The following is a 26,438-nucleotide window of genomic DNA, read 5'->3' on the forward strand; positions in this document are numbered from 1 at the left end:
AAATCTGCTAGTGTCTTGAAAATATCTCAAAATTCATTTTATAGCATTTCATTGTTTTTTATCAAGATTTAAGAGAAATCTACTGGCAATTCTACTGCATCAGCAATATCTAGACTCATACACACATAATATATATCAAAATACTAATAGCTGTGTGTCCTTGTTCTCTTTATTAGTAAAAGAACTCTATTTAAATTGTACTTCAAGTGACACACTCACTTCATTAGTCTTGTCCCTTTTGAATCTTTAAAGTACCTTTTTAGTGTGCGCCTCTTTTGTGATAGCAACAACTTATTTGTTTTTCTATCATGAATAATCTTCATGCTCAAAATCTGATTTGTGAGTCCCAAGTACTTCATGGTAAATGTTTTGCCTCATTCTTTCTTCAAATTTACAATCGTTGAAGTATTCTTACCAACAATGAGCATGCCATCACATATAACAACAAAATAAAAAAATCATCATTTGAAAATTTCTTAACAAAAATGTAGTTATCTAAAGTAGTTTTCTTATACCTATACTTTCCCATGAAAGACTCACTTAATTCCTCTACTCGAACTTAACAAGAAAACCCATGACCATCCAATGGATCTCACAACATATAAATTTTGATGCACACAAATGCGGCAAACAACAAATAATAATAAGCTCAAGAAAGATAAGAGAAAGACACCAATTTTGACATGGAAAACCCTTTCAAAATGAGAGGCAAAAATCATAAGATTGAAAGCAACCCAACAACAATCCACTATCCAATAGAACATAACTACAAGATGACAATAGATAGTGTCTACACTCTCAAAACCAAATAATCAGCAAAATAGAGAGAACAATGCAAAATGAAGTGGCAGAAGATAAGCTAATCGAGAGTGACATCGAACCCTCTTTCTTTTACCCTAATTTATACTAAACAAAAACAAAGGAATGAAACAAAAATCTCAAACAACAATGGAAGCTTCCACCTGCTCAATGTGTCACCTTTTAATCTTTCTAATGGCTTGAAAAACAGGAACTCTTCCCTTCTGTTTCTCACTTTTTTCCAAAGAAGAACTCCCAAGGAAGAAGATAGCCCTCAATGATGAGAACACACAAAAAGTCGGGCTGCCCTTTTCTTCAACTCCATCTTTTGAAACTTTTCAAAAATAGTCCACAACATTTTTTGAAATTTCTTCCTTTCAGACTCCCAAAACTAATGGGGCGATTCTTTCTTCTTCTTTCCTTCTTTGAATTGGGTTTGGATCATCCACATGAGGGGACCCAACCCAACATTCTTCAGCTTAATTTTGGTAATATCTAATTTAGTGGGATGTAAATGGAATCAAATGAAAGCAAATGCAACCTATTTTGTTTATAAAAAAACTACCTACCTAATGTGGGGGGCAAAGACTAAGTCCATCCCCATATTTGTGGCATTTGAAGAGCTTGGTCCAACAACCTAGGCATCACACATTTTATACATTATCTGAAGCTATTGTAGACGTAGAAGATGCCATTGAAGACGATCTTGAGGATTGGCATTAGAAAACGTGCCCAAATGCTTCCACCATGTGGCCCAGCAAGGTTCGACCCATCTACATCAATAGTCCACACATTTCCTTGTTCAATATGAAGACGCACTTCTTGACGTTCCGCAATGTATGACTACTAACTTGGACGCCTCCTTAGATACAATTTCTAGATTGCTTGGCATATTTATTACACTAGTCTATGCACTCCTCACAACCACTACATTATTTATTCTCTTTTTTGTGGTTTTGGGCAACTTCTTCAAAGTCGGCTGTTGAGGACAACTAGGGGTGGAGTCAGGATAGGGCTCGCAGGGGCCTTGGCCCTACCTTAAAAAAAAAAAAATTAAAATGTTCATGTAAATTTTAAAAAATTTCACTTGTTTTATATAAAAAATTTTAAAAATGATATTTCCACTTATTTTCAAATTTAAAAACTTTAATGTCAAAATTTGAAAACTTTAATTTGTCCCTTGTCATAAAAAAATTCTAGCTCTACATGTTGCATCTCAACTGTATTCATGCAAAACAACCAAATATATGGGCAGGGCCTGCATCAATGCCATCTCAACGGCCTCCTCTTAAGCTCAAAGAAAGGCTACTCGTTTAGTTTGTACGGCCACTCTGAGTGCCAAAATGAGGGATGTAGACTATTTATAGTTTCAACTCATACTTAGCTCTGTTTTTCTAAAACCAAATTGAAATCTAACCAGCATATGATATGATCTTTATGTGTAATTATCAGACTCAAATTCAAATTCAAATGCAATTATGAATCTACATCAAATCTGAAACTCATCAGTCATTGGTTCTGAATTTCTTTGCTAAATTCAACTAGATGGATTCAAAATGAAATTCGTAGTCGAGGCTACAAGGTACGTTTACATCCTGAACAAAAAAAAATGATATGCCACAGCCAAATCAATCGGCCGGTACTACGGGGCCTCTCAATCTGGACAAGATGCTCTATAATATATCACAAGTGGTAAGCCAAGAAAATTGAAGAAAGAATACTGTCATTAAATGTCGGATTTGGATCTCAATCTAAATCAGTCGCTTTCGCTAGATAAAGGTTAGGTCGTGGATAGAACAAGCACGAGTTCTTAAATTAGGCTGTTTTTTTGTTTTTGTCTACCAAATTAACCAAAGACAGAAGGGAAGCAATCAATTGCCGCCACGTTGTGGGCAAAGTTGTCATTACAACAGCATGTAACCGTAAAAGCCTGCAACTTGGGGTGCGTTAGGCTCCCGATGAACCTTCCGTGCAGTGTTTCTCTTCCTCCCTGCTCAACCTTCTCTTCCTGAAGGGTGAACTGCTGAAAGCTCGAACTGTTTATGCTTTCTCTGATATTCTTCTTCCCTATCAAATTGTTCCTCAAGATCAGGGGTTTCAAGGTGCTGATCTCTCGAATGTTTTAGAAATTATTTCCTTTCGTAACTGAACGTCTCATCTTTACTTTCCGCTGGTGGTGTCTCCCTCATTTTTTTGCTCTCTTTCAAGAAGTATCGACGTCGCGAATGAGGTTCCGTCGTTTTAGGAAGGCTTTCTTTTGATTCTGGTTGGTTGATCCATTAGAGTTTTACGTTTTGGTCCCATGCATGACGATCTAGATTGATGCTACTTTTCTTTAAAAAGAATTACATTTGCCCGATTGCTGTATGCAATCTGTTTTACCAGTTGACTGTAATTGTTCACGATTACTAATTCACTGACAATTATTCCGTTCTCCTCCCTTATAAAATAAAACGCATTTACCATCTTAATCATGTTTTAGTTTTCCTTTTACTATGTTCTGTGAACTGAATCTCGAAAATTTCGTTCTGAAAACAACGCAAGGGGCCTTACTGATTTCAGCATTATGTTGATCTTTTTTCGGCTCTAGTAACTCAGAATTTCTTAAGCCGTTTAGCAGAAGATGATAGTGGTCTCCACGATCGGAATTGTCAGACACATGAGTTTCTGCTATACGTCAATGTTTTGATTTAATACCGGTGCTTTTCTAACGGGAATTTCCTTTTGTAGTACGGACGTACAATTTTAGTTTATTATACCTCTTGGTACCAGATTAACACTCATCGATCATAATGATTTTTTATGCTAGGCTGCAATGCCATTTTAGTTATGTTGAAGTGCCTTTTAGCTGTTTGATGAAAGGAAGCTAACCAAAATACATTCTGCCTGAATTTTATGCGTGAAAATTCATGACAATGAAGATGTTGCATCTGCTTTCTGTCAGCAGTAGACCTTGTCTTGACTCATTAAGGAGTGATGCTCCTGAAAATTGAACATGGCTTCCTATTCAACCAACTCCAACTCCTGTTTTTTTTTTCTTTTTTTTTTATAAGATTATGTGGTGGGCAAAAGAATCAAATTGAGTTACTGGTTTTCTGCAGATGTCTCTTTCTAGTTGACTAAAGGATTAAATTTGAAACCTTCAAGCTGAAGAAAGTAGACAGTGTAAGATGTACCCTTGGTATTCAACCTTAAATGAGAGTGTAGTGTACCTAATCCAGGGTCCCAGACTTGCTCCTTAAGAAAAATGCTTTAGGTACAATTTCTTTTTCATTATTTTTGGGTTTTCTTCCGATTTGAGATTCATGGATTACATATTAAACTGCCCTTTACAGTTAAATGCAGATATCCCTGTCTTCCTGTTATAAAACACAATATCAATCTCAAATACGAATTATCCATGGATTTGGATTTATAGATTGATTGTACATTTCTCCACTCTCGTGTTTGCCTGTTTGGATGACATTGTGATTGCTTGTTAAGCACGGGCCCATATTTTACACATTTACAACTCAAATGCTATTTTCAAGTCAGTCTCACATATGTGATGTTGCAGGCTTCCTTCATTAAAAAATACATATCGTTGCTGTCTGACCCAGGCTTAAGAGCTGCTTATGACTTTTGATAAGATTTTTGACAAATCAACCCAAAACTGTCCTGAATGAAAGTACCTTGATTTGAGAAACCCAAAAATGTTATTAAGTAGGTTGCAAAGTGGAATATTCGGTATCCATTCTTCACAAGTTTCTAGGTACAAGATTGCTCCCTAGCTGTCCCGACAAATGAAATGTTACAACTTTTCATATATTTGTACGACGCTCGAAACTGAAAAGTTCTTTTAGAAGTGCATTACTAAGGAAAAGCTTCATACTTTAAAATTGCTTTGGTCCTTGCATCAACTTTGACTTCATTAGGATGGAAATAGTGAAACTCCTTATGCCTTCATTGGTAAATTTTGAATTATTTATTTCAACTTCTGCAGTAATCATTCTGTTACTTTTACGTTGTCGTATTTGGATGACACTAAGGTGACATGTGGATAGTGCAGGATGAATGGAAATGGAGTGGTTGGGATACTCTCCGAGTCATGTAACATATGGGAAAGGAGAGCACCTCTTACTCCATCGCACTGTGCCCGACTTCTCTGTGGTGGTACAACCAGAAGTGGAGCCAGTCGCATAATTGTACAACCATGCACGAAGCGCATCTATCATGATTCCCAGTATGAGGACATAGGTTGTGAAATCTCTGATGATTTGTCAGAATGTGGCCTTATACTGGGTGTAAAGCAGCCTAAGGTGCTGATGCGAGCCTTCTTTTGAAATGACGCTGATATAATGAGAAAAAATGGTGTTAATTTTTTCCGATTCTTGCAGTTGGAGATGATCTTACCTGATAGAGCATATGCATTTTTCTCCCATACACACAAAGCTCAGAAAGAAAATATGCCTTTGTTAGACAAGGTACTGTACTTGAACCACTTGCAACTATTTTATGTGAATTTCCTGTTCATCTGACTCAATCATGAATCTGGGAATGACCTTTAGAGTATTTTATGCTATGCAGATTCTTACAGAGCGGGTTACATTATTTGATTATGAGCTTATTGTGGGTGAAAATGGGAAAAGGTTGTTAGCATTTGGCAAGTATGCTGGAAGAGCAGGAATGATAGACTTTTTAAGTGGACTTGGAAAAAGTGAGGATAAATAACAAACTAGAAAAATTTTCTTCTTAACAATATTTCCCTTTTAAGAGGTGAAAATATGCATCATTGTCCAACTTTGGCAACAAAGTACCCACTAATTTTAGTCTGAGTTTCCATTTCAAGAAGATGGGTGGACGACGTCATCATTTTTCTGCCTTTGCCCCTACAAATTTAGAGGTTGTTTTGAGGCACTGTGGTATACTCTGAATGAAGGAATTAATAACTTACAGAATGCAGAAGTACTTAGAAACATTTGGAATGAAGTTTGCACTTTACAGAAGCTCAGACATGATTTGAGGGCAAAGTACTTCATTTTATAAGTTTTTTAGTCTCTACTATGTCAAATGCTTGTTGAGGGCTACTTTTTTTTTCCCAGGATATTTGAATCTTGGATATTCAACACCTTTCCTTTCCCTCGGAGCATCTTACACTTATCCTACCTTATCTGCTGCTAAGGCTGCAATTATTGCTGTTGGTGAAGAAATTGCAACATTTGGACTGCCATCTGCTGTCACTCCTATAGTCTTTGTTTTTACAGGCTCTGGCAATGGTAAGAAGTGTAGCCGTAAATGTTTCTTAATAATTATGCATTTTTTTATGTTAAAGGTAAGCTGATTAGGACCTGTAGTCTTCACCCTTTCTTTTTTGGTTTTGTTTCTACAACTTTTTTTTTCTATTTTCAAAATCAGGAAAGACTTTACCTTGATATTTTAGATGAAAGAAGCATGTGACACTTTATTGTCGTTATTTTCTAGAGAGCTTCCCATCAGCCCAAATTGAAGTTTTGATACATGCTGATTCATTGAAATGTTTGACCAGCTTCTGTTATGTCTAAGGCTGACTTTTCTTATTTTTCATATTTATTGATGATTTTACTAGGCATGTGTGAATGTATTTCTTGAAGCATCAATGTAAAGCATTTTCATACTTCAATTTTTTTTTTTCAACTAGGAGAAGTTAATTTGAAACAAACATCAAAATTTTTACAACTGACTCTGAAGGAGTATATATGTCAAACTTATTGAAGAACTATTTACAGGAAAATGAAATCTTTTTGTCCAGAAACCCAGAAAAATTGGTGTTTCAGAAACAAAGCATCGTCATATCATCAAAACCACAAGAAAATACTTTTGTTTTCTAAAAATATTACCAAGAATTTTTTGGCTGAGGCAGCACGTACTTCTATTAACTTAATCAACAAGATGCCTTCTAGAACCTTATGCAAGATATCATCCTTCCGAAAACATTATGATATTGAACCAAACAACGACAAAATTGAAACTCTTTGGTCGTAAATGTTACATTTTTTTTAAGTCATTGGAAATTCTGAAAGTCAAAAAGGTTATAGATGTTATGACATGGACAAAGATAAACCTTATGTCTCCTGCAAGTTATTTTTGTTGAAAATAAAAAAGGATTTGAGGAAAAGGAACCCAAACATAATATAGAGTGTTCTTTCCTACATGAACTATTACATTGGCATAATGAGGATGATCAAGCAGTACTCCATGATAATTATCCAATTTATCAAGATACTCCCAATGATATTGAGCCATTTTTAATTACCTGTAACAGGAGAGAACAGTGTTATAGAACATGTGTTTTATTTGAAAAAGAACATGAAACAAAAACATTAAAACAGGTTGGCTGAAGCGAGTGGGAAAAACACATTTTTTTTTGGAAAAAATGCTAAAATGAAAAAACACGTTCTTTTTAAATTTTTCTCGTTTTTTCCATTTTTTGTGTTTTTTTATATTTTTTACATTTTTTAGCTACCGGATTTTTATTTTCACATTTTTAACGCACTACTTTTAGGGTCTAATCTTTTGTGACTTTTTTAAAATTTTCCAAGATTTTCCCAAGAAAAATAATTTTTCCATATTATATTTGAGAAAAACCTCACTATTTAATACTAGACTTGGGCATCGGGTCAGCCCGGCACCCGAAAACCCGAGCCCAGGTCAGCCCGGCACCCGAAAACCCGAGCCCGGGCCTAGGCTCGATACTTGAGCTCAGGCCTGGCCTGATTAAAATAAAAAGTATTTTTTAAATATAAAAAATTTAAAATTTAAATATAAAATATATTTTTAATAATACAATATATATTGTTATTAAATAAAAAATAATAAATAAATTAAAAGAAAAAAAAAACTAATCGGGCTGAAGGCCCCATTGGGCCGACCCGGACGTGCTTTTTGGGCCTGGGCTCAGGCCCGATCGGGCCGGGTACTGGGTACCTGTCAGGTACCCGGGCCTGGGACCAGGCTTATTTAATACCAGAGAACGATATTTGTGCCAATGGGAGAGAGACATCCAACAATGGTTGTATAGAAAACGCTAGCCCTAGGCCCATTATTGGAAGATCAATAATATGTAAATAAAGCTATTACATAGTTATGCAACTCAAGGCCTGTAAAATATCACAGGACTGGATAAGAAGAGAACGAAAACCTCAAGCAGCAATAGGGAGCAGCATATAAATGACTGGGATTAAGATGCTATTTATATACAAGAGAAATAAGAAGAAATGAGAAAAAGGGAGCCAAGATCTAGCCATTCGGCTAGCTCCTCCTCTGTCAAAGGTTAACTTTGAACTAGTAGAATCCAAACATAAAAACAAAAAAAATTAAAAATAATTTAGTATAAACAAAAGAATAAAAATACAAAAAAGCTATATACAATTATATATGTTACAATTATATATGTTAAATGTATATATACACATATAAATATGTAGTCATACATGCATTAAACATATACGATTATAGATGAATTGCACGCACACACACACACACATATATGTATAGATATGTAGTCATACATGTAAATCAGGCCCAAAACTTGACAAGGTAAGTACTTCAAGAGATAAACTCTTGTGGCTTCCAACAACTTCAATAAGTAAGTCAAAATAAACCTCAACCTTGAGGAAAAGATAATATATATTAAACCCATACTAAAACCCACATCTTGTCATGAAGCTGTTCAAAGTCCTCAATGAATAGAAACCAGAATGCTGAATTGAATGCCATAGAAAATGCAAGGTTTGGGAAATTCGCTCCCTGCCTTTAGGTAAGAAAACCATAGGGCGTATGTGGGTTTTCAAAGTCAAAATCCAAAGTGATTTTCTCAAAGATTCAAAGCAAGTTTATTTGCTGAAGCTTATTCTTAAGAATATGAAACAAATTATGAGGAAAAATTTGCCCATGTTTCTTGTGCGATGTCTATCAGAACTCTTTATATTGGTATGTCCTCCTATTAAGCAATGGGCTCCTATGTTAAATAAATTTTACAAAAGCATGTTTAAATGGAAAATTACATGAGCAAGTGGTTTTGGAACCTCTCCCTGGACAAAGTTGATTGGTTAAAAAGGCTCTTTATGTGTTGAAACAAGCTCCCAAGGCTGGGTACGATAAATTTATTAGTGTCACGATTGAGCATGGTTTAGATCATGCTATTTAGACATTCCTCTTTTCATTAAAAATTCAACTAATGGATTGCTTTGCTCTTTAAATTGATGATATGATCATCACAAAAAGTTTCAAAATAGAGTGAAACAAATCAAAAAACTTTTGAAAGGTATGGTTCAGATGTCTGATTTGCATTTCCTCAAATATTTTCTCAGTATTGCACCTACTAATGCTGATTGAGGAGGTGATCCTAATAATTAGTGTCCCACTACTCTTGGGGATTCCAACTGACCTCTCTTGGCTCGATAGAGGGACTAATATGTCTGTTTTGATGTGTGCTTCCTAGAAGCTTTTCAGCCATTGTGAGTACATTCTTTGATGCCTATTCTTCACATTTTTGTTGGTTGATCTTGTGAGCTTTGAGTGCTTCTCCTCTTTATGGAAGATTTCAGATATTTTGATACTTATTGACATCTATATCTTGTGTGTGTGTGTGTGTGTGCGTGCATAGAGGGCTGAGTTTAATGTTGCAGACCATGAGTATATTTCATGCTGAAGGCTCTCTTTCCAGTTAGAATAGAACAATATGACATGCGTTTATTGTTACAGCCGGCAGCCTTAGGGAGAGACACGTTAATCCATTTACTAACCCTAATCTCCATAATAAAGAGATTAGGGTTGAAGAGAGATTTACAAAGTACATCAACAGAAAATAGAGGAATGTATAAAGAGACCTCCTAACTATTAAATATTGCAAAGAACCACCTACAAACATAAACTCTTATAATTCAACACTCCCCCTCAAGCTGGAGCATACATATTAATCATGCTCAACTTGTCACAACGTCTAGAATAATCACCAATAGGAAGAGCTTTAGTGAAGACATCTGCAGCTTGATCTTTTGATGATACATGAATGGTGGCTATGGTTCCTCCTTGAACAAGATCCCGAATGTAATGGCAGTCCATTTCAATATGTTTAGTTCTCTCATGGAAAACAAGATTGTTCGCAGTATGTGGCTGCTCGATTGTCACAATATATCTTCATGGGAAGCGGAATCGACACACTTAGGCTAGATAACATGGATTTAGCCCAAGTCATTTTAGCGGCAGTTTGAGCCATAACTTTGTATTCAGATTCTGCACTAGATCTTGACACCACACCTTGCTTTTTGCTTCTCCAGGATATAAGGTTGCCTCCTACAAATACACAGAATCCTGTGGTATGATTTCCTGTCTTCGACTGAGCCAGCATAATCAGCATCACTATAGGTTTCCACTTCCAGGGTCTTGCCTTTTGTGAACAAAAGTCCTTTGCCAGGAGATGATTTCAGATATTTTACCACCATTAAAGCAGCATCCCAATGAACTTTCCTGGGTCTTTCCATAAATTGACTTAGTTTCCCCACTGCAAAGCTAATATCTGGTCTGGTCACGGTAACATAGAGGAGCTTTCCAATAAGACCTGTATGATCGAGAATCCACTAATTCTAATTGCTCATCATGAAGATGTATGTGTGGATTCATAGGTAGATTGGCTGGTTTAGCTCCTAGCATCCCGATGTCCTGCAATAAATCAAGAACATACTTTCGTTGAGAGAGAACTACACCTTCTCTGTTGCGAGCCACCTCTATTCCCAAGAAATATCGTAGATGACCAAGATCTTTCGTCACAAAATGTTTTTGAAGAAACAACTTTGTATCAGAAATTTCTTGATCGGAGTCACCTGTCAGGATAATATCATCAACATAAACCACTAGAACAGTCATACCCCTGGAGTTCTTCTTGATAAACAAAGAATGATCAAGAGGGGATCTCGCAAAGCCACACTTTGAGACTACCTCAGAGAACTTGTGAAACCACGCACGAGGACTCTGCTTTAGTCCATAAATAGCTTTCTTCAGTTTGCACACTTTTTCACACTCCCCCTGTCGTTCAAACCCTGGTGGTTGTTGCATATAGACAGTCTCATCAAGATCACCGTAGAAAAATACATTTTTTACATTGTTGAGAAAACGTTATGTTTATGTTTATGTCTGCCAAATTTTGGGGAGATGCAATCTTAACCGCATGTTACCTAATAAATAGAATGTCTTCCTCTTCAATAGACAACAAGATACCCATTCAGATCCTTTACCCAAATAAGGCCTTGTTCTCTTTACCTCCACGGGTATTTGGATGCACATGCTTTGTACATCAACTTGGACCTAATCGAGATAAACTTGCTGCACAAGCAACTAAGTCTGTCTTTGTGGGATACTCTCGAAATCAATAAGGGTATCGATGCTTAAATCCTATATCTAATCGAGAGTTTGTCAGTGCTGATGTAACCTTCCACGAGTCTTCTCCGTTCTTTGCTGCTAGCTCTTCAGATTCTCAGTCTGAGATGCCCTCCTCTTTTCCACTTCCAATTTCTCCTATTCCACTTGAGTCCATTTCGTTTATTTCACCTCCTACTTGTCCCAATTCCTCCAGTCCACGGTTTAAGGACCCTCCTCTTATATATTCAAGAAGAAATCCATCATCTAATGACCTTGCACCGTCTTGCTCTCGAGAGGTACGTAATTATGTTTTACACAATATGCCTGAGTGTTCCATTGATGCTTCTCATCCTGATGATTTACCTATTGCACTACGTAAAGGGATCAGACAATGTAGTACATCTCATTTGGGAAATCATATATGCAAATTTATTGATGCCTTGTCAACTACTTCAGTTCCTATATCTCATGAACAAGCTCTTTTGGATTCTAAGTGATACCAAGCGATGAAGGAGGAGATGGACTCTCTTGTATCTCGCCGTACTTGGGATCTTGTCGAACCTCCATCTGGGGCAGATATTGTCGGCTCAAAATGGGTCTTCATTATCAAGTATAATTCTGACGGTACAGTTGAGCGATACAAGGCACGGTTGGTTGCAAAAGGGTACACACAGACGTATGGTATTGATTTCTTTGAAACCTTCTCTCTTGTGGCATGTTTGGGTACTATACGACTCATTATATCTGTTGATGTTCATCATGGATGGAATATGTACCAATTAGATGTCAAAAATGTCTTTTTATATGGGGATCTATCTGAAGTAATATATATGCAGCAACCACCAGGTTTTGAAAAACAGGGGGAGTGTACCAAGGTATGTTTATTAAAGAAGACTATATACGGTTTGAAGCATAGTCCTAGAGCATGGTTTCAAAAATTGTCTGTTGTTGTATCCAAGTTCGGGTTTCATAGATCTCCTTTAGATCATTCATTGTTTATAAAAAGGTCTTCACAAGGTATGGTGGTTATGGTGATATATGTGGATGACATCATTTTAACTGGTGACAGCGAGCAAAAAATACAAGATACAAAAGCGTATCTCCAACAGCACTTTGTCACTAATGATCTCGGATCCCTACGTTACTTCTTGGGGATAGAAGTAGCAAGAAGTAAAGAAGGTTTAGTTCTTTCCCAAAGAAAATATGTTCTTGATTTGCTCCAAGTGACAGGTATGACTGGAACCAAACCTGCATCTATTCCTATGAACTCTCGTATTCACTTATATGATGATAAATCCGAGCCTGTGGATAGCAAGTCATATAGATCACTGATTGGAAAGCTACTATATGTAACCGTAACTCGGCCTGATATATCCTTTGCTGTGGAAAAATTGAGTCAGTTTATGGACAAACCAAGAAAAGCACATTGGGATGCAGCCATGCTTCTATTGAAATTTCTAAAGGGTTCTCCTGGAAAAGGTCTATTATTTAAAAAGGGTTCATCACTCCAGATAGAAGCTTATTCTGATGCAGATTATGCAGACTCTATTGATGACAGAAAATCTACTACGGGATTCTGCATTTTTGTTGGAGGTAACTTAGTTTCTTGGTGAAGCAAGAAACAAGCTGTTGTGGCTCGATCTAGTGCAGAGTCAGAATACCGAGCCATGGCTCAAACGACAACTGAAATTACTTGAGTGAGAGCCATGTTAGAAGGCCTTGGAATTCAAATACAACTGCCTATTAAAATGCACTATGACAATAAAGCAGCTACTCATATAGCCAATAATCCTGTCTTTCACGAACGGACCAAACATATCGAGGTGGATTGTCACTATATTAGAGACTTAGTTCAAACAGGGATTATTTCTACTGAATATGTTGCTTCTCAAGATCAAGCTGCAGATATATTTACTAAAGCTCTTCCTATATCTGATTTTACAAAGTGTTGTAACAAGCTGAGCATGATAGACATCTATGCTCCAGCTTGAGGGGGAGTGTTGAAAAAACGTTATGTTTATGTTTTGAGGTTTTTTGCAGTGTTCAAACTTTTATTAGGTAGTTCTTTGAATTTTTAAAAAACTTTATTGGACTCTTTATGTAAAGGGTTAAACTTAACCCTAATTACTTTTTTTTATTATATGAGAAGAGTGGGAGCCGTAAGAAACTAACGAGCTCTCTTCTCTCTCTCATTCTTCTCTCTTGTTCTCTTTTCTCTACCTTCTCTCAACGGTTCTATCCTCTACGTCTTCGTTCTTACGGACTCAACAATGAAGTTCAACAGACATCAAGCTGGTACATGTGCCAGTCATGGTATACAACCACAGAGATGATAAGACAAATGGTCCCCAACCGAACAACAGGAGAGAAAGTCTCGAAGAAATCAACCCCGTAAGTTTGTGTGTAGCCCATAGCAACCAACCGAGCTTTGTATCTTTCCATAGAACCATCAGAATTATATTTCAGTGTGAATACCCACTTGGAGCCAACAATGTCACAATTAGGAGGAGGATCAACAAGTTCCCAAGTGTCTCGCTGAACTAATGCATCCATCTCATCTTGCATAGCCTGTCTCCATTGAGTATCTAATAAGGCCTGTTGGTGACAAGTAGGAACTGCATGGGCCGCCAGAGCTTGAATAAATTGTTGCATACTTTTACCAACACCGTCAGTAGAAACAACATGAGATATAGGATGCAGAGTACATTGTCGCTTGCCTTTGCGAAGAACAATAAGTAAGTCCTGATAGGGATCAGATGGACTAGGTATACTCACTTCAGATGTACTTACCTCCTGAGAAGCGGTTGGGAAAGGATCATGAGAAGGGTCTTGTCGATGTGTGTAGACTAGCGGAGGATCATGAAACTTAGACAGTACAACGGGAGAATCCCCAGATGGAGACTCGTAAGGGAATGACTCCAAAGGAATAGGAGGAATAGGTGGTGGGTTAGATGACAGTGGCATCTCAGTAGAGGGAGGTGAGGAACTATAATAAGGTTGAGGGTCAAAGCATTTGTAACCTTTATGATTCCTGGAATAACCAATAAATATACACTTAATGGCTTGGGCATCCAATTTATCACATGTGGGTCCAAGTATGTGAACGAAGCATGTGCAACCAAATACTTTGGGAGCTACTGGAAACAAGGGTCGTTGTGGGTACACAAGTTTAATGGGAAACTTATTTTCAATGGAGGATGAGGGTAAACGGTTGGTCAAGTAACAGGCAGTGAGGATGGCATCTCCCAAAAAATATGCAGGTAGATTAGTATGAAGGGAGTGTGCCATATTTAAAAGTTGGCGATGTTTCCACTCAGCTACGCCATTTTGTTGGGAGGTATAGGGACAAGTAAACTGAGGAGAAATGTCATTATCAAAGTAAAATTTCATTAAGGTAGATGTCTTAAACTCAAGAGCGTTATCAGTGCGAATGCTTTTAACAAGAATACCAAACTGAGTCTTTTTTTTCAACAATAAGGTTCTTGAGAGTAAATATGACTTCAGACCTTTCTTTCAAAAGAAAAACCCAAGTGATTCGAGAATAATCATTAACAACGATAAAGAAATAACGAAATCTAGACCTACTAGCAACTCTGCTAGGACCCCACACATCAACATGAAGAAGATCAAAATTGTCCACAACTGGATGGACTAAGTCTTAATGAATAACTGCTATGGGTGTGCTTGCCAAGTTGACAAGCCTCACACTAGAACGACTCTGGAACTGATAGATGAGGAAGTAGGTGGCGGAGCTTGGAGACAGATGGATGACCAAGTCTGAGATGCCACTGGAAGGAGGAGGACAATGAAGAAGTCGAGACAGCTACAATACCCACAGAATCAGACAGGAAGTAGATGCCTCCTTATAGCTTTCACCAATCGTCTTCCCAGTTTGCGAGTCCTGAAATGAACATACACCAGAGTCAAATGTAACACAACAATGTAAATCATTAATCAATTGTCCAACTGATAAAAGATTAGTGGGAAACTTAGGAGCATATAACATATTAGGAATTGTCATAGACTGAGAAATCTTAATATCTCCATAACCCATAATAGGAGACCATCTACCATCTGCAAGTCTCACATGACGTGTCTGAGGTAATGACTGCAGCACGATAAACATAAAAGTCTACTACAAAAGTGCATCGATGCTCCTGAATCAATAATCCAAGTATTACCTGTATCATGTGGAGTAGTATCAACGGACATACCACTGTTTATCATAATTGTAGAGGCCGGCGGTTGAGTAGATCTCTGTGCTAAGAACTCCTCATACTCTGACTTGTTGATATTCACAGTCACAGTCTCAGGATTGGAAGAAGATAAAGACCCCTCTACTACTGATGAAGCTGCCTGGATAGATCCAATAGAAGACTGTAATGAATTTTTGCCCTGCTTAGATGCAACACCTCTTCCTATGGGTATAGCGGAAGGACGACCAAGCTTATCCCAATATCTATCTTCCAACTTAGGAGCATCTAACTTTATAGTAGAGCCATAAGAAAAGAGATTGGCTCATATTGCATGTCTGTCTTACCTTCAGTGGCCATAGTGCACGACTTGACAATGTGATCTTAATATGGTGGCACTATGATACAATCAAGAGTATAGCGTGCAACAATCAACTTGAGAAAACTTAGGCAGCAGATATATATATATATATATATATATATATATATATATATATATATATATATATATATATTTTTTTTTTTTTTTTTCTCGCACCAAAAGCAGTCCTTAAAAAAAATTTCTGTGAACTTGCTGCTCAATAAATCAGTCCACCAATCACAGCAATCAATAAATGAACAAGGATATATGAACTAGTTATTCAAAACAGGCCACAGGCTTCTACGTATCCACATATGCATATAAAAAAAAACTTTGCTATTCAAATCAGTCCACCAATCACAACAATCAATAAATGAACAGGAATATATGAACTTGCTGTTCAAAACAGTCCACCTGGCTTCTACGTATCCACGTAGGCATAAAAAAAAACTTTGTTGTTCCAAATCAGTCCACCCGATTATAAAACAGACATTCAATCTGAAAAAAAATACCCAATGTGCGGCTACTCCACTTGCAGCCACTTTTCCACAGTCAACAAAAATATGATAAGAATATGGTCCACGTGCATTAAATCTTCCACGAGCCCAGATCTGAACAAGAATTCACATGCAACTACTTTTCCACGAGCCTAGATCTGAATAATAATGGAGTCCCTGTGCTGCTATTCATCAACGAAGCTAGATTTGACTTACAACTTTCCACTGCAACTCCCACGCAGTTGCTTATGCTCCACTACATCCACGATGGGGACCTAATCACACATTCTTCACACATGTGATTAGGTTCCCCTTCCACGCTGCTTCACTATCTTTCGATCAGCAGAGAGAAGAGAGAAAGGAAGGATAGAGGAAGAGAAGAAGTGGGAAGAGATGGGAGAGGAAGAGGAGAAGGGTCGCCGGAAAATCACAACAGCCATTGGCGGAGAAGGGTGGAGATCGCCGGCTCTGATACCATGTTACAGCCGGCAGCCTTAGAGAGAGAAGCGTTAATCCATTTACTAACCCTAATCTCCATAATAAAGAGATTAGGGTTGAAGAGAGATTTACAAAGTACATCAACAGAAAATAGATGAATGTTTAAAGAGACCTCCTAACTATTAAATATTGCCAAGAACCACCTAGAAACATAAACTCTTCTAATTCAACATTTATGTTATTGCAAGCTACCGTGTGAGTCAGCTTATTGTTATCTATTCTAAGTTGAAACAGAAGATTAAAAATGGTTTTACCGATTTTTTGTTAGAGTCCACATTCATTTGAGTTAGTGCTCCTTAAGCATTTGACATTATTTTGGACTTCTCTACTACTTCTAGAGTCATCAGACTTTGAACATGAACAATATGACGCCTCATATGTGCAACATAGGCCCGAGAGCATGAATGGTGCTTTTGAAATGGATCTACTTCATTTTTTGATAGATTTCTGAATACTTACATTTCATGAATTAGTAGCTACTTCTACTAAATCATGGTGAATTCCCTATGAATTTCAGATGTATTGTGTTTTATGATGTCCTGCATTTCTTTATTAATAGGAAGCCTCATCACTCTTTTTCTTTTTGAATCTCCGGTTCTACCAATAGTATTCCAAAATTTACTGATTGTTTCATGATTTGGTATGTCCAATATCCGAACATTGTCTTCTTACATGTTTAATGTATTTGGCTTATTTTAGTTTCTCAAGGGGCACAAGAAATTTTTAATCTGTTACCTCATTCATATGTGGATCCGTGCCAGCTTCCAGAGGTTGTTGAAATGGTAATTACGTGCACATTTCCTATGATTTTTCCACTGTTAGCGGTACCTGTAAATTAAACTATGACATGCGATTTTATGTGCATTGTTCTATTTCGAACTTAGGAATTTCAGCATAGGCATTCCTAGTTCCCTTTGTTTCACCAGGGTTCCCAATGGGATTGCGCTTATGAGCAAATACCTTTTGAGTACATACATCGTTGGGCTCATGCTTCATGTGCTAACTTGAATTTGTCCAAGTTCTCAACAATAGTTGAATCAGCACATGTGTTGGTTGGTTTCCCAATACTCCACTTCTCCACAAACGCCAACATAGTTTCTTGGTTGCTTCCACATAGAGTAGTCAGGGTATAGTAGCTCCACCTCTTCATGTTTGAAAGATAAACAACTGAAAACAATGAAAATGGACCTTTCAAAAAAGTAGCCCAATAGCTAGTTCATGGGTTTTGTCAATGTATTTTGACCAAAACCTGATGAAGAAAAGGACATAAAATAAAAATAAAAACAAAAACTTGAAGGGGACATCACTGAACACAAAAATAAATATTGGCATATTCATACATGTATATACATGTATGTCTCTATTTGTTTTTCTGTTTTCCTTTTTTATGAGCTTATTGCCTTGCCTTATATATATTTTGTATTTTTTCAGTTTTCTTCTTCTGTACTTTTGTGATTTTTTTCTTCCTAAGGTAGCAATGACTGGCTCCCACTAGCTAGTTCCTCCTCTCATTTGATTACATATTAAGGAATGAGACTTCCTTGCCTGGTGAGGCTTTGAATTATATTTTACTAATAGAGAATCAGAGATAATTTTCTCCATTCTTTCTTTTGGGGCCTTAGTGCACCACTTGGTTTTGTTTAGCATGTTTTAGAGCATTCATCAGTGCCGCTTGTGCTTTTGGAGGTTGGACATATATGCAACATCCTTCATAGTGTGAGTTTTCTTGAAGATATCGAAGCCTTATTTGCATAATTGTGTTTAGCTACTTGACCCTGGTTGAGACATTGATGCAAGCAAGAATGTGAGTTATGATAACATCATATCCTACCTTCCACTTTTCCCATTTTTTCTCATACTTAACTACAACTTTGTTTCTTCCAGCTCCTTCTAGTCCCTTTTTTTTTTTCCATCTATAGTTTTGGTTAGGAGTAGTTTAGGTTCCTTTTTGTAACCAGCAACAAGTCCCTGTAAGCCTTTTACTCCTAATGAAATGTTCCCTAGCCCATTGAACTTAGTTGTATAACCCACTTATATTCATAGCCCACCTGTTGCAATATTAAACTTCCTAGCTTATTTCCATAATAGGCCCTGACAGCCAGACTGACAAAAAGTTCCTTCTTTTATACAGTATTTAATAGAAGAAGCTTGTAAGTTTTAGATAAATAAATTAGGAATCTAAGAGGTTTTCTGCTATTCTTAGGTTTAAGTTGTTCTAAGTAATTGTCATTTTTTTTTAGTTTATAACTTTATTGTATTGGAAGCTACCATTTTTTGTGATGGTTCTCACATCTTATGAATTAATCTTCTTTAGCACATATAGCTGGTCATGTTGCGTAGATGCCTTTTTTTAGGACAAAAAGACTAGACTGCATGCATCAAGGGGAAGCTTCCAATTGTATGGATGTGTTGTAACCTGTAAAGATATTGTTGCACCCAAGGACACATCAAAATCTTTCAACAAGGTAATCTATCTGATCGACCTTTATTTTCTTTAGGATTCAGTAAAAGCATGAGTATATTTCCTTATGTTATTGAAAATCAATATGTATAAACTGCACTAACCGTGGTTCCCGTATTTTTATTCTTTTGCTTCTGAAGATATTTATATCTTAATCAGTTAATCTTATATTAAGCATGACGTGGACCTCTTCATCTTATTGTGGCGAACCCTCAACACCTGAACGCCTTTGTTTCTCTTGCCCGCAGGTAGCAGGGGCAGAACTATAAACTTCAACTGCAGGGGTTTTGGGTTTTCTTGTGGGCCGGGGGTGGGGGGGGGGGGGGTTGTGGAAGAGGCATTATGGGTTAAAGTCTTTTCAGTATTTCTGGGAGAGGCAGGGTTCCACCTTAAGAGAAATGCTTTCTCCAATGGAAATTGGCATCTATGCTTTAATATACTGGTTAATGAAAACTTCCAAGCTGGAAAGTTTCATGACTGGCTGTTAATTTTCCGTTTTCTTGTTTCTATTCTCTTTCATGTTCTCTTCCTCTCAAGCAGTGGTTCGGTTGCTGATAGGTCCTGATTTCTATTATTAACAATGGTGGAATTCTTAGTTACCATCTTGGTTTTCCATTGCTTTAGTTTATTTAATGCATTGAGTAGCAAAGCATGAAAATTTTACTTTTTTGTTTTGGAAAAACTGTTATACATAATGTTCCATTGGAAAATTGTGGTTTACATCCACTCGGCAATGAAAACTGCACCTGTTGAAGAAATCACATTATCACATACGAGCCTTCTAACATGTAATTTTATCTTTTCCAGCATTCCATCCATGTATCTCTTCCGTTATATAATCAACCCAGTGATTGAAAATATTGAATATCTTGTTTCAATCAATTACAAGAAGCCCTTGTTTGGTCCACCGTTTGCATAATTCTTGCCTCGATAACATCTTCATTGTTGTTTTCGTTGTTGTAAATGTCATCAGAGCCATAAATCTCACTTTTAGAATAAGGATTGGAGTTGTCATAATATTATTCTCTATTTGGACTTTCAAATACTGATCGAAGTACTGCTTGACTCACATCAGCATCGTGGCATTCTAATCATTCTGCATAAATCAAAAGCTGCTTCTATAATTTCCATGGAACAAGTATTAACATTTTTATTTTCTGTTTCTTCAATTTAACATCATTTTTCCATGTGCACTTATTTTTTCTTTTCATGATTTTAATCTCATTATTGAACAAACTTCAGTTTTTGCATTTTGTGGTCACAACATACATGCATATTGTACTCGACATTTGATCTGTTGGCATGCTAATTTGACATGCTCTTCTGTAGGTTGATTATTATTCACATCCAGACAACTACAATCCTATTTTCCATGAAACCATAGCTCCTTATGCCTCTGTAATAGGTATGTAAATGGTTACAAGTAGAAGATATAAATCATGAGTAAACCTTGCTACAGCAACTTTTATCTCCCCATTAATGTGTATTATTAATCTTTCCATGTGAATTTTTTGTATTAAATTTATTTTCCTTTCATATCTTCAGTTTATTGTGAAATTGGTGAAACTTATAGATGATAGGAACTTTGACAAATTCATGTTAAGTACTTGCAAATGTATATTCCAATTCATTTTTTCAGGACAGTTCTCATCATTCCTTGCCCTTTCCCATTACTTTACATGAATGTTAAAATGAGCCTTTCCTTTCATGCAATTTTGACACCTTGAAACTCTCATCCATGATGCAGCCTTCTCTTAGTGCAAACTCTGTTCTATGTTAAACTTAAGACTGTGGTCCGCCTCAGAAGTGTTAGACTCAGACAGCACGTTCAGATTCATCACAGATCAAGCATGTTGTTCAATAAAGTTTACAACTCAAATTATAACGTTCAAAGAATGCAAATCTGAGCTCCCAATATTCCTCAAGTAATGAATCTTTGCCATGCACCTCACATGCCCTATTATCCATTCCTTCATGTTCAAAAACCAAAATAATATCACCTAAAAATTTTAAATTTTTTGTTGGGGTGACAATAGTCATGGTTCTCGGTGTAAGTGAACCTGAAAAAACAGATAAATACAAAAGGAACTCACGGTATATACATTCATAAAAATAAATGTTCAAGTGATAAGCGAAGCTCATAAAGAAGTGCCAACTAATCGTGCAAAATAAATAAGATAGGATGGGTATGGTTTTTCCAATATAATTTCCACGTAGTAGGCTTGATATCGTTGATTACTAGAATCCATGTATCCATATAAGAAAGACATTCAATCTGATAAGAGTACACCCAACTTGCAGCCACTTTTCCACAGTCAGACACAAAAAGAAAAAAAATGATAAGAATATGGTCCATGTGCAGCTACTCTTCCACGAGCCCAGATCTGACTTAGAACTTTCCAATGCAACTATCACGCAGTTGCTCACGCTCCACTACATGCACATTGGGAACCTAATCACACATACCTCTCACGTGTGATAGGTTCCCCTTCCACGCTGCTCCACTATCTCGCGATCAGCAGAGAGAAGAGAGAATGGAAGGGTAGAGGAAGAAAAAAGGTGGGGAGAGATTGATAGAGAAGAGGTCGCCAGAAAGTCACGTCAGCCGCTGGTGGAGAAGGGTGGAGATCGTCGGCTTTGATGCCATGTTACAGTCGGCAGTCTTAGAGAGACAAAAACATCTTCTTTACTAACCCTAATCTCAATAATAAATAGATTAGGGCAAAGGTAGAGACTTACAAATAACATCAACCAAAAATAAAGAAATGTTCTAAGGGAACTCCTAACTATTAAATATTGCAAAGGACCACCTAGAAACTTAAAGTCTTCTAATTCAACAGAGAGGAAATACGATGAATGATGATTGGAGAGAGAAAAAGTAGGTGAGAGAAAAGAAAGGTGAAAAGCAACTTTCAAAGTATATAGACGTCGAGTAAATATGTGGGCTGATGTAGGAGCTGTCATATAAACTTGATTGATGGTTTAGAAAGTGCTGCACATAAAGTTACTTTTCCAAGGTAAAAGTACGTTTTTTTTACTTATCCTTCTGAAAAAAATAACTTTACATGTAAAACAGTGCAATCCATCAATCAAGTTAATAAGATGACTCACAATTAGTCCACATAGTCCTCATATTTACTTAGTCAACCTATTTCATGAATTATATGTGTGCATGAGTTCGTATATTGAAATATCATTGACATTTGAAAACAACTTGTAAACTTTATTGAAACCGTATCTTATTGGTTGTCCACGGATTTCATTATTAAGAACTGTGTCTACAGCTTCTTCTACCCATTTTTCCTGACATATTACTTGACTAATGTCAATTCGATGCCTAATCATTAAAATAGTCTATCTCAAATAGGTGGACAGTGAGATTTTTCCCTCTCTTCCATCTTTTTCTTTAGTGGTGTTTTTTAATGGTCATGGATTAACATGGAGAGGGAGAGAGAGAGAGAGAGAGAAAGTCGTGTGTCAAAGCTTCGTGTTGAGAAAACTTACTGTTTTGCATTTGAGGTTTTCTGTATTTTGGAAGTTTAGTATTAGGTAGTTTTCTGAATTTTAAAGTTTTGTTGGACTCTTTATGTAAAGGGTTAAACATAACCCTAATCATTTATTATTTAAAGGAAAGGGAGAGCCGTAACAAGTAGATTGCTCCTTACTCTCTTTCCTCCTCACGTTTTCTTCTTCTCCTTCTTCTCTACCTCTCTAAACAACACTTTGAAGTGAATTGGAGTTGAAAACAACAACTTCACTATATGATGGTAGCTAAGTCACACAGATGCTGCAAAATGACTGCCGCACCCGTGTCGACACGACTTGGGTGCGGGTGTGGCCCGGATTTATGCACAACACAAGTCAACAAGAGTCGTGTGCGGCTGACTGCACCCGGCCATTTTCGTCCATTTTGGACACGCACCCAACTCGCATTTGACTCGAGTTGGGTGCGGTCAAACCGCTTCAAGCCTATTGTTGGCCTTTTTCAATCTTTTTATTTAAAAAATTTTTTAACGTTAAAAAGAGGGTTTAAGGCACGATCCTGTACCCTCTTCCTCTCCTCGTGTGTACTTCTCCCATGTGTGGGTTTTGCTGGTTTTATTGAATCATCCAGCGGAATGGAAGGTCATTTCCTGTGACTGAGTGGGTTGAACGACTGCTAGCGGCGATGTGCGACAGGGGCGGAACAGAAGATATTTCATAAGTATTATCGTCTGCATTTTTCTCACCCTTATTTCTGGCAAAATGGCGGCTTTTCTAGCTGTCTCTGGTTTTTGCCATATGCACTTCTTCATGGCATTCTTTAGTTTGTATTTAATTTTGTTGTGTCACCGATTCAATTCATGGCTCACAGCACAGGTGCTTCTATTTTTTTCTTTTATGCTTAAATCAATAAATGTTCACATTTGACTGTTAGTTTTTTCACTTTCTCAGTTTTGTGTTTTGTTGCAATGACTGTTATTTCTTGTTTAGCATTTTTTTTCCATTTCTGTGTTCTGTCCTGTTTTTGTTGTTTTTCGTTAACTTGATTTGTGAAAGACTGAAAGTTTGCATGTTTATTTTTTTGGTTTTCACTTGTCTATGTTCTGTCCTGTTTTTGTTGTTTTTTGTTTACTTGTTTAATGTTTGTACTTTGTACTTTGTAAGCATGTGGATGCTTTGTTTAGTGTTTGTACTTTGTACTTTGTAAGCATGTGGATGCTTTGTTTAATGTTTGTACTTTGTACTTTGTAAGCATGTGGATGCTTAACATGTTACATTCATATCCACAATACATTATGACTTATAAATATATCCACAATACATTATGACTTATAAGTATGTAATATATTATATTCAAGTAGACTATAGTGTATACTCTTAATTTCTTAATATATATATATATATTTATATATAACTATAATAAATTAATAATAATAATAATAATACTTTCGCCACACCGCCGCACCTAAATTTTTGGGGATGTGCCGCTTCGGCACCTGCACCCACATCCCGCGCCTATGTGACATAGGATGGTAGACATAAACAAGATGCAGTCACTACCCTTAGTTCACATTCCCTGGTTTTTCACAATTATAGTACATATGCATGAGTATGCAAAAAAGTGGCCATCCTTTCTGTATATTCCTAAAGTTCTTTTATTTAACCCATGGTTACAAATGATGCTTTGCCTGGGTTGGGCATGTAGTATATTTTTCCATTAATGAAGCACACTTGCATGTATAGTAGACAGAAACATCTCATGGTCCTGTCATGGAATACTTATTCTTACAAATTATGTATGGCAGTCAATTGCATGTACTGGGAGAAAAGATTTCCCCGACTCCTCACTACTGAACAGTTCCAAGATCTAATGCAACAAGGTAGCCCGCTTGTTGGGGTTTGTGATATCACATGTGATATCAGTGGTTCACTTGAATTTATTAATCAAACCACTACAATAGAGAAGCCTTTCTTCAGGTATCGTATAAAACAGCCTTTTGGAAATATTACTTGCATATATTCAGTTTTTATTTCTGTTCTCACTTGACATGTTTCTGCAACACCTATCTTTATTTTCTATTCTCGAAGGACTTGAGGGATTTTGATATTCCACATATCAAACAATTCACATAGATCTCAAAATATTTTACATGAACGATTTGAAGAATCTCAGCTGCGGAACCTTCTTAAGTCCACTAGTTAAAAAAGCAGGAAACCAGACTTAGAAGAGTTCCACTGTCCTTTATGAGTGGATGCTTGAAAACCCACTGCTGAGACTAGTTTCAATTTTGAATGTTTCACAAAACCAAAGTTGACTTTCTAAATAATAAAAGAAGCATGCGAATTTTTTTGTTATTTTACACCTAGAAAGTATGATTTCCTGATCTAAGTTGCAAAGGTTTTACCAAAAAAAAAAAATCTTGTTCTCATCTAAATCTCTTGTCTCCATCTTTTGGGATTCCATACATGGTTGGTGGCTGACTGAAAATTCTTGAAACTTGACCATACTTCTGATATCTCACTAAAATTTTTGTCACTTGACTGTAGCCTGTTTTCTCTAAACTTTTCAAGGCCTCAATTGATCTGGCCTGCATTGTCTGCATGATGGTATTTAAGTACATTAACATATAATTTGCATGTGAAGCAAAACAGTGAATTAAGATTCCATGTGGTCATTCATGTCAAGGTTAAAGTGGTTGCTTTATCGTTGCTGTAGAACTAAGATTGTTAATTTTTTATGTTCTTGGATGACATGAGTTGCCCAACATTGAACACCCTATCATACAAGGCCACCTTATGCCATTGTATTGGGCTTTGTAATGCAGTAGAATGACCAAAATTATAACTAAATTTGTGGAAAAACTTTTCAAGCCAACAGCAAGTAATCAGGAAAATGAAGAATGATGGCCCATATTGTGATGAAGCAATAGATACTAGAAGAAGTCCAATTAATTATTTAATAATCATTTTAGAAATTGCTAGTTTATGTTTTATCTCCAGAACAACGTGTATTAGATGTTTCCTGGTCTCGTAAGTTGAGGGGATGTACTTGAATATTATCAAATTTTGTTTGTCAGATCCCTGAGAACTTGAAAATTAATTTGTACTTCTTTTTCCAAAGATCAGTCCTTGCATAGTAACTGGTTTTCTTATTAGGTACAATCCTTTCACAGATTCATATCATGATGACATGAAGGGAATTGGTATAATTTGTCAATCCGTGGATATTCTCCCAACAGAGTTTGCCAGAGAGGTAATACGTGGTTTTTTTGTTATTTTTGTAAATTTGTGGATAATGTATTCCCCATGTTACATAGGAAGGTTTGATGCAATAGTGTTGCACCTTTCAGTGTCACTTCAAAATACGTTCTTCTGCTAAAATCTCTCTCCTTTTCCTTTTTCCTTTGTTGTCCTTTTGGACTGGGCGAAGGCAACCCAACACTTTGGAGATGTTCTTTCCCAATTTGTAGGTAGCTTATCATCCACGAATGATATTTCAAGCCTACCTCCTCATCTAAGAAGAGCTTGCATATCTCATCATGGAGTCCTTACCTCTTTGTATGAGTATATTCCCCGGATGAGAAATTCTGATTCACTGTAAGTTTCTTTTTCTTGGCTTTTTCATCATTTTTTGAGAACAAGTTTCCATTGGGTGAATTTCAATTAGTTTATTAGTTTAGATTGCTTGTCCAGTGGGTGATATGCAGGCGACAAGGCTATGTCAAACTTATGTTCATTTTTGCTTGGTTTTGTTTAGCTAAGTCATCTAGGTA

General features: G+C 36.7%; 1 protein-coding gene across 7 annotated transcripts in view; it reads left to right on the forward strand.

Annotated features, from left to right (window-relative positions):
* The first annotated feature begins 2,743 nt into the window (after window positions 1-2,743).
* The window catches only part of LOC116257349 (alpha-aminoadipic semialdehyde synthase), an 85,875-nt gene continuing 62,180 nt past the window's right edge, over window positions 2,744-26,438 (forward strand). For 2 of the 7 annotated variants that reach the window (XM_050078708.1, XM_031633986.2), the window contains exons 1-11: window positions 2,744-2,900; window positions 4,847-5,096; window positions 5,175-5,261; window positions 5,365-5,494; window positions 5,880-6,053; window positions 17,421-17,503; window positions 19,076-19,186; window positions 20,512-20,587; window positions 24,471-24,642; window positions 25,822-25,918; window positions 26,096-26,262. In XM_050078708.1, the coding sequence (XP_049934665.1) occupies window positions 4,848-5,096; window positions 5,175-5,261; window positions 5,365-5,494; window positions 5,880-6,053; window positions 17,421-17,503; window positions 19,076-19,186; window positions 20,512-20,587; window positions 24,471-24,642; window positions 25,822-25,918; window positions 26,096-26,262 (1,346 nt within the window). In that variant the 5' untranslated portion in view covers window positions 2,744-2,900; window position 4,847. The other 5 variants (XM_031633990.2, XM_050078707.1, XM_031633989.2 and 2 more) reach the window with 5 other exon arrangements.

This window comes from Nymphaea colorata, chromosome 7 (genome assembly GCF_008831285.2).
Source record: "Nymphaea colorata isolate Beijing-Zhang1983 chromosome 7, ASM883128v2, whole genome shotgun sequence".
Lineage (NCBI taxonomy): Eukaryota > Viridiplantae > Streptophyta > Magnoliopsida > Nymphaeales > Nymphaeaceae > Nymphaea > Nymphaea colorata.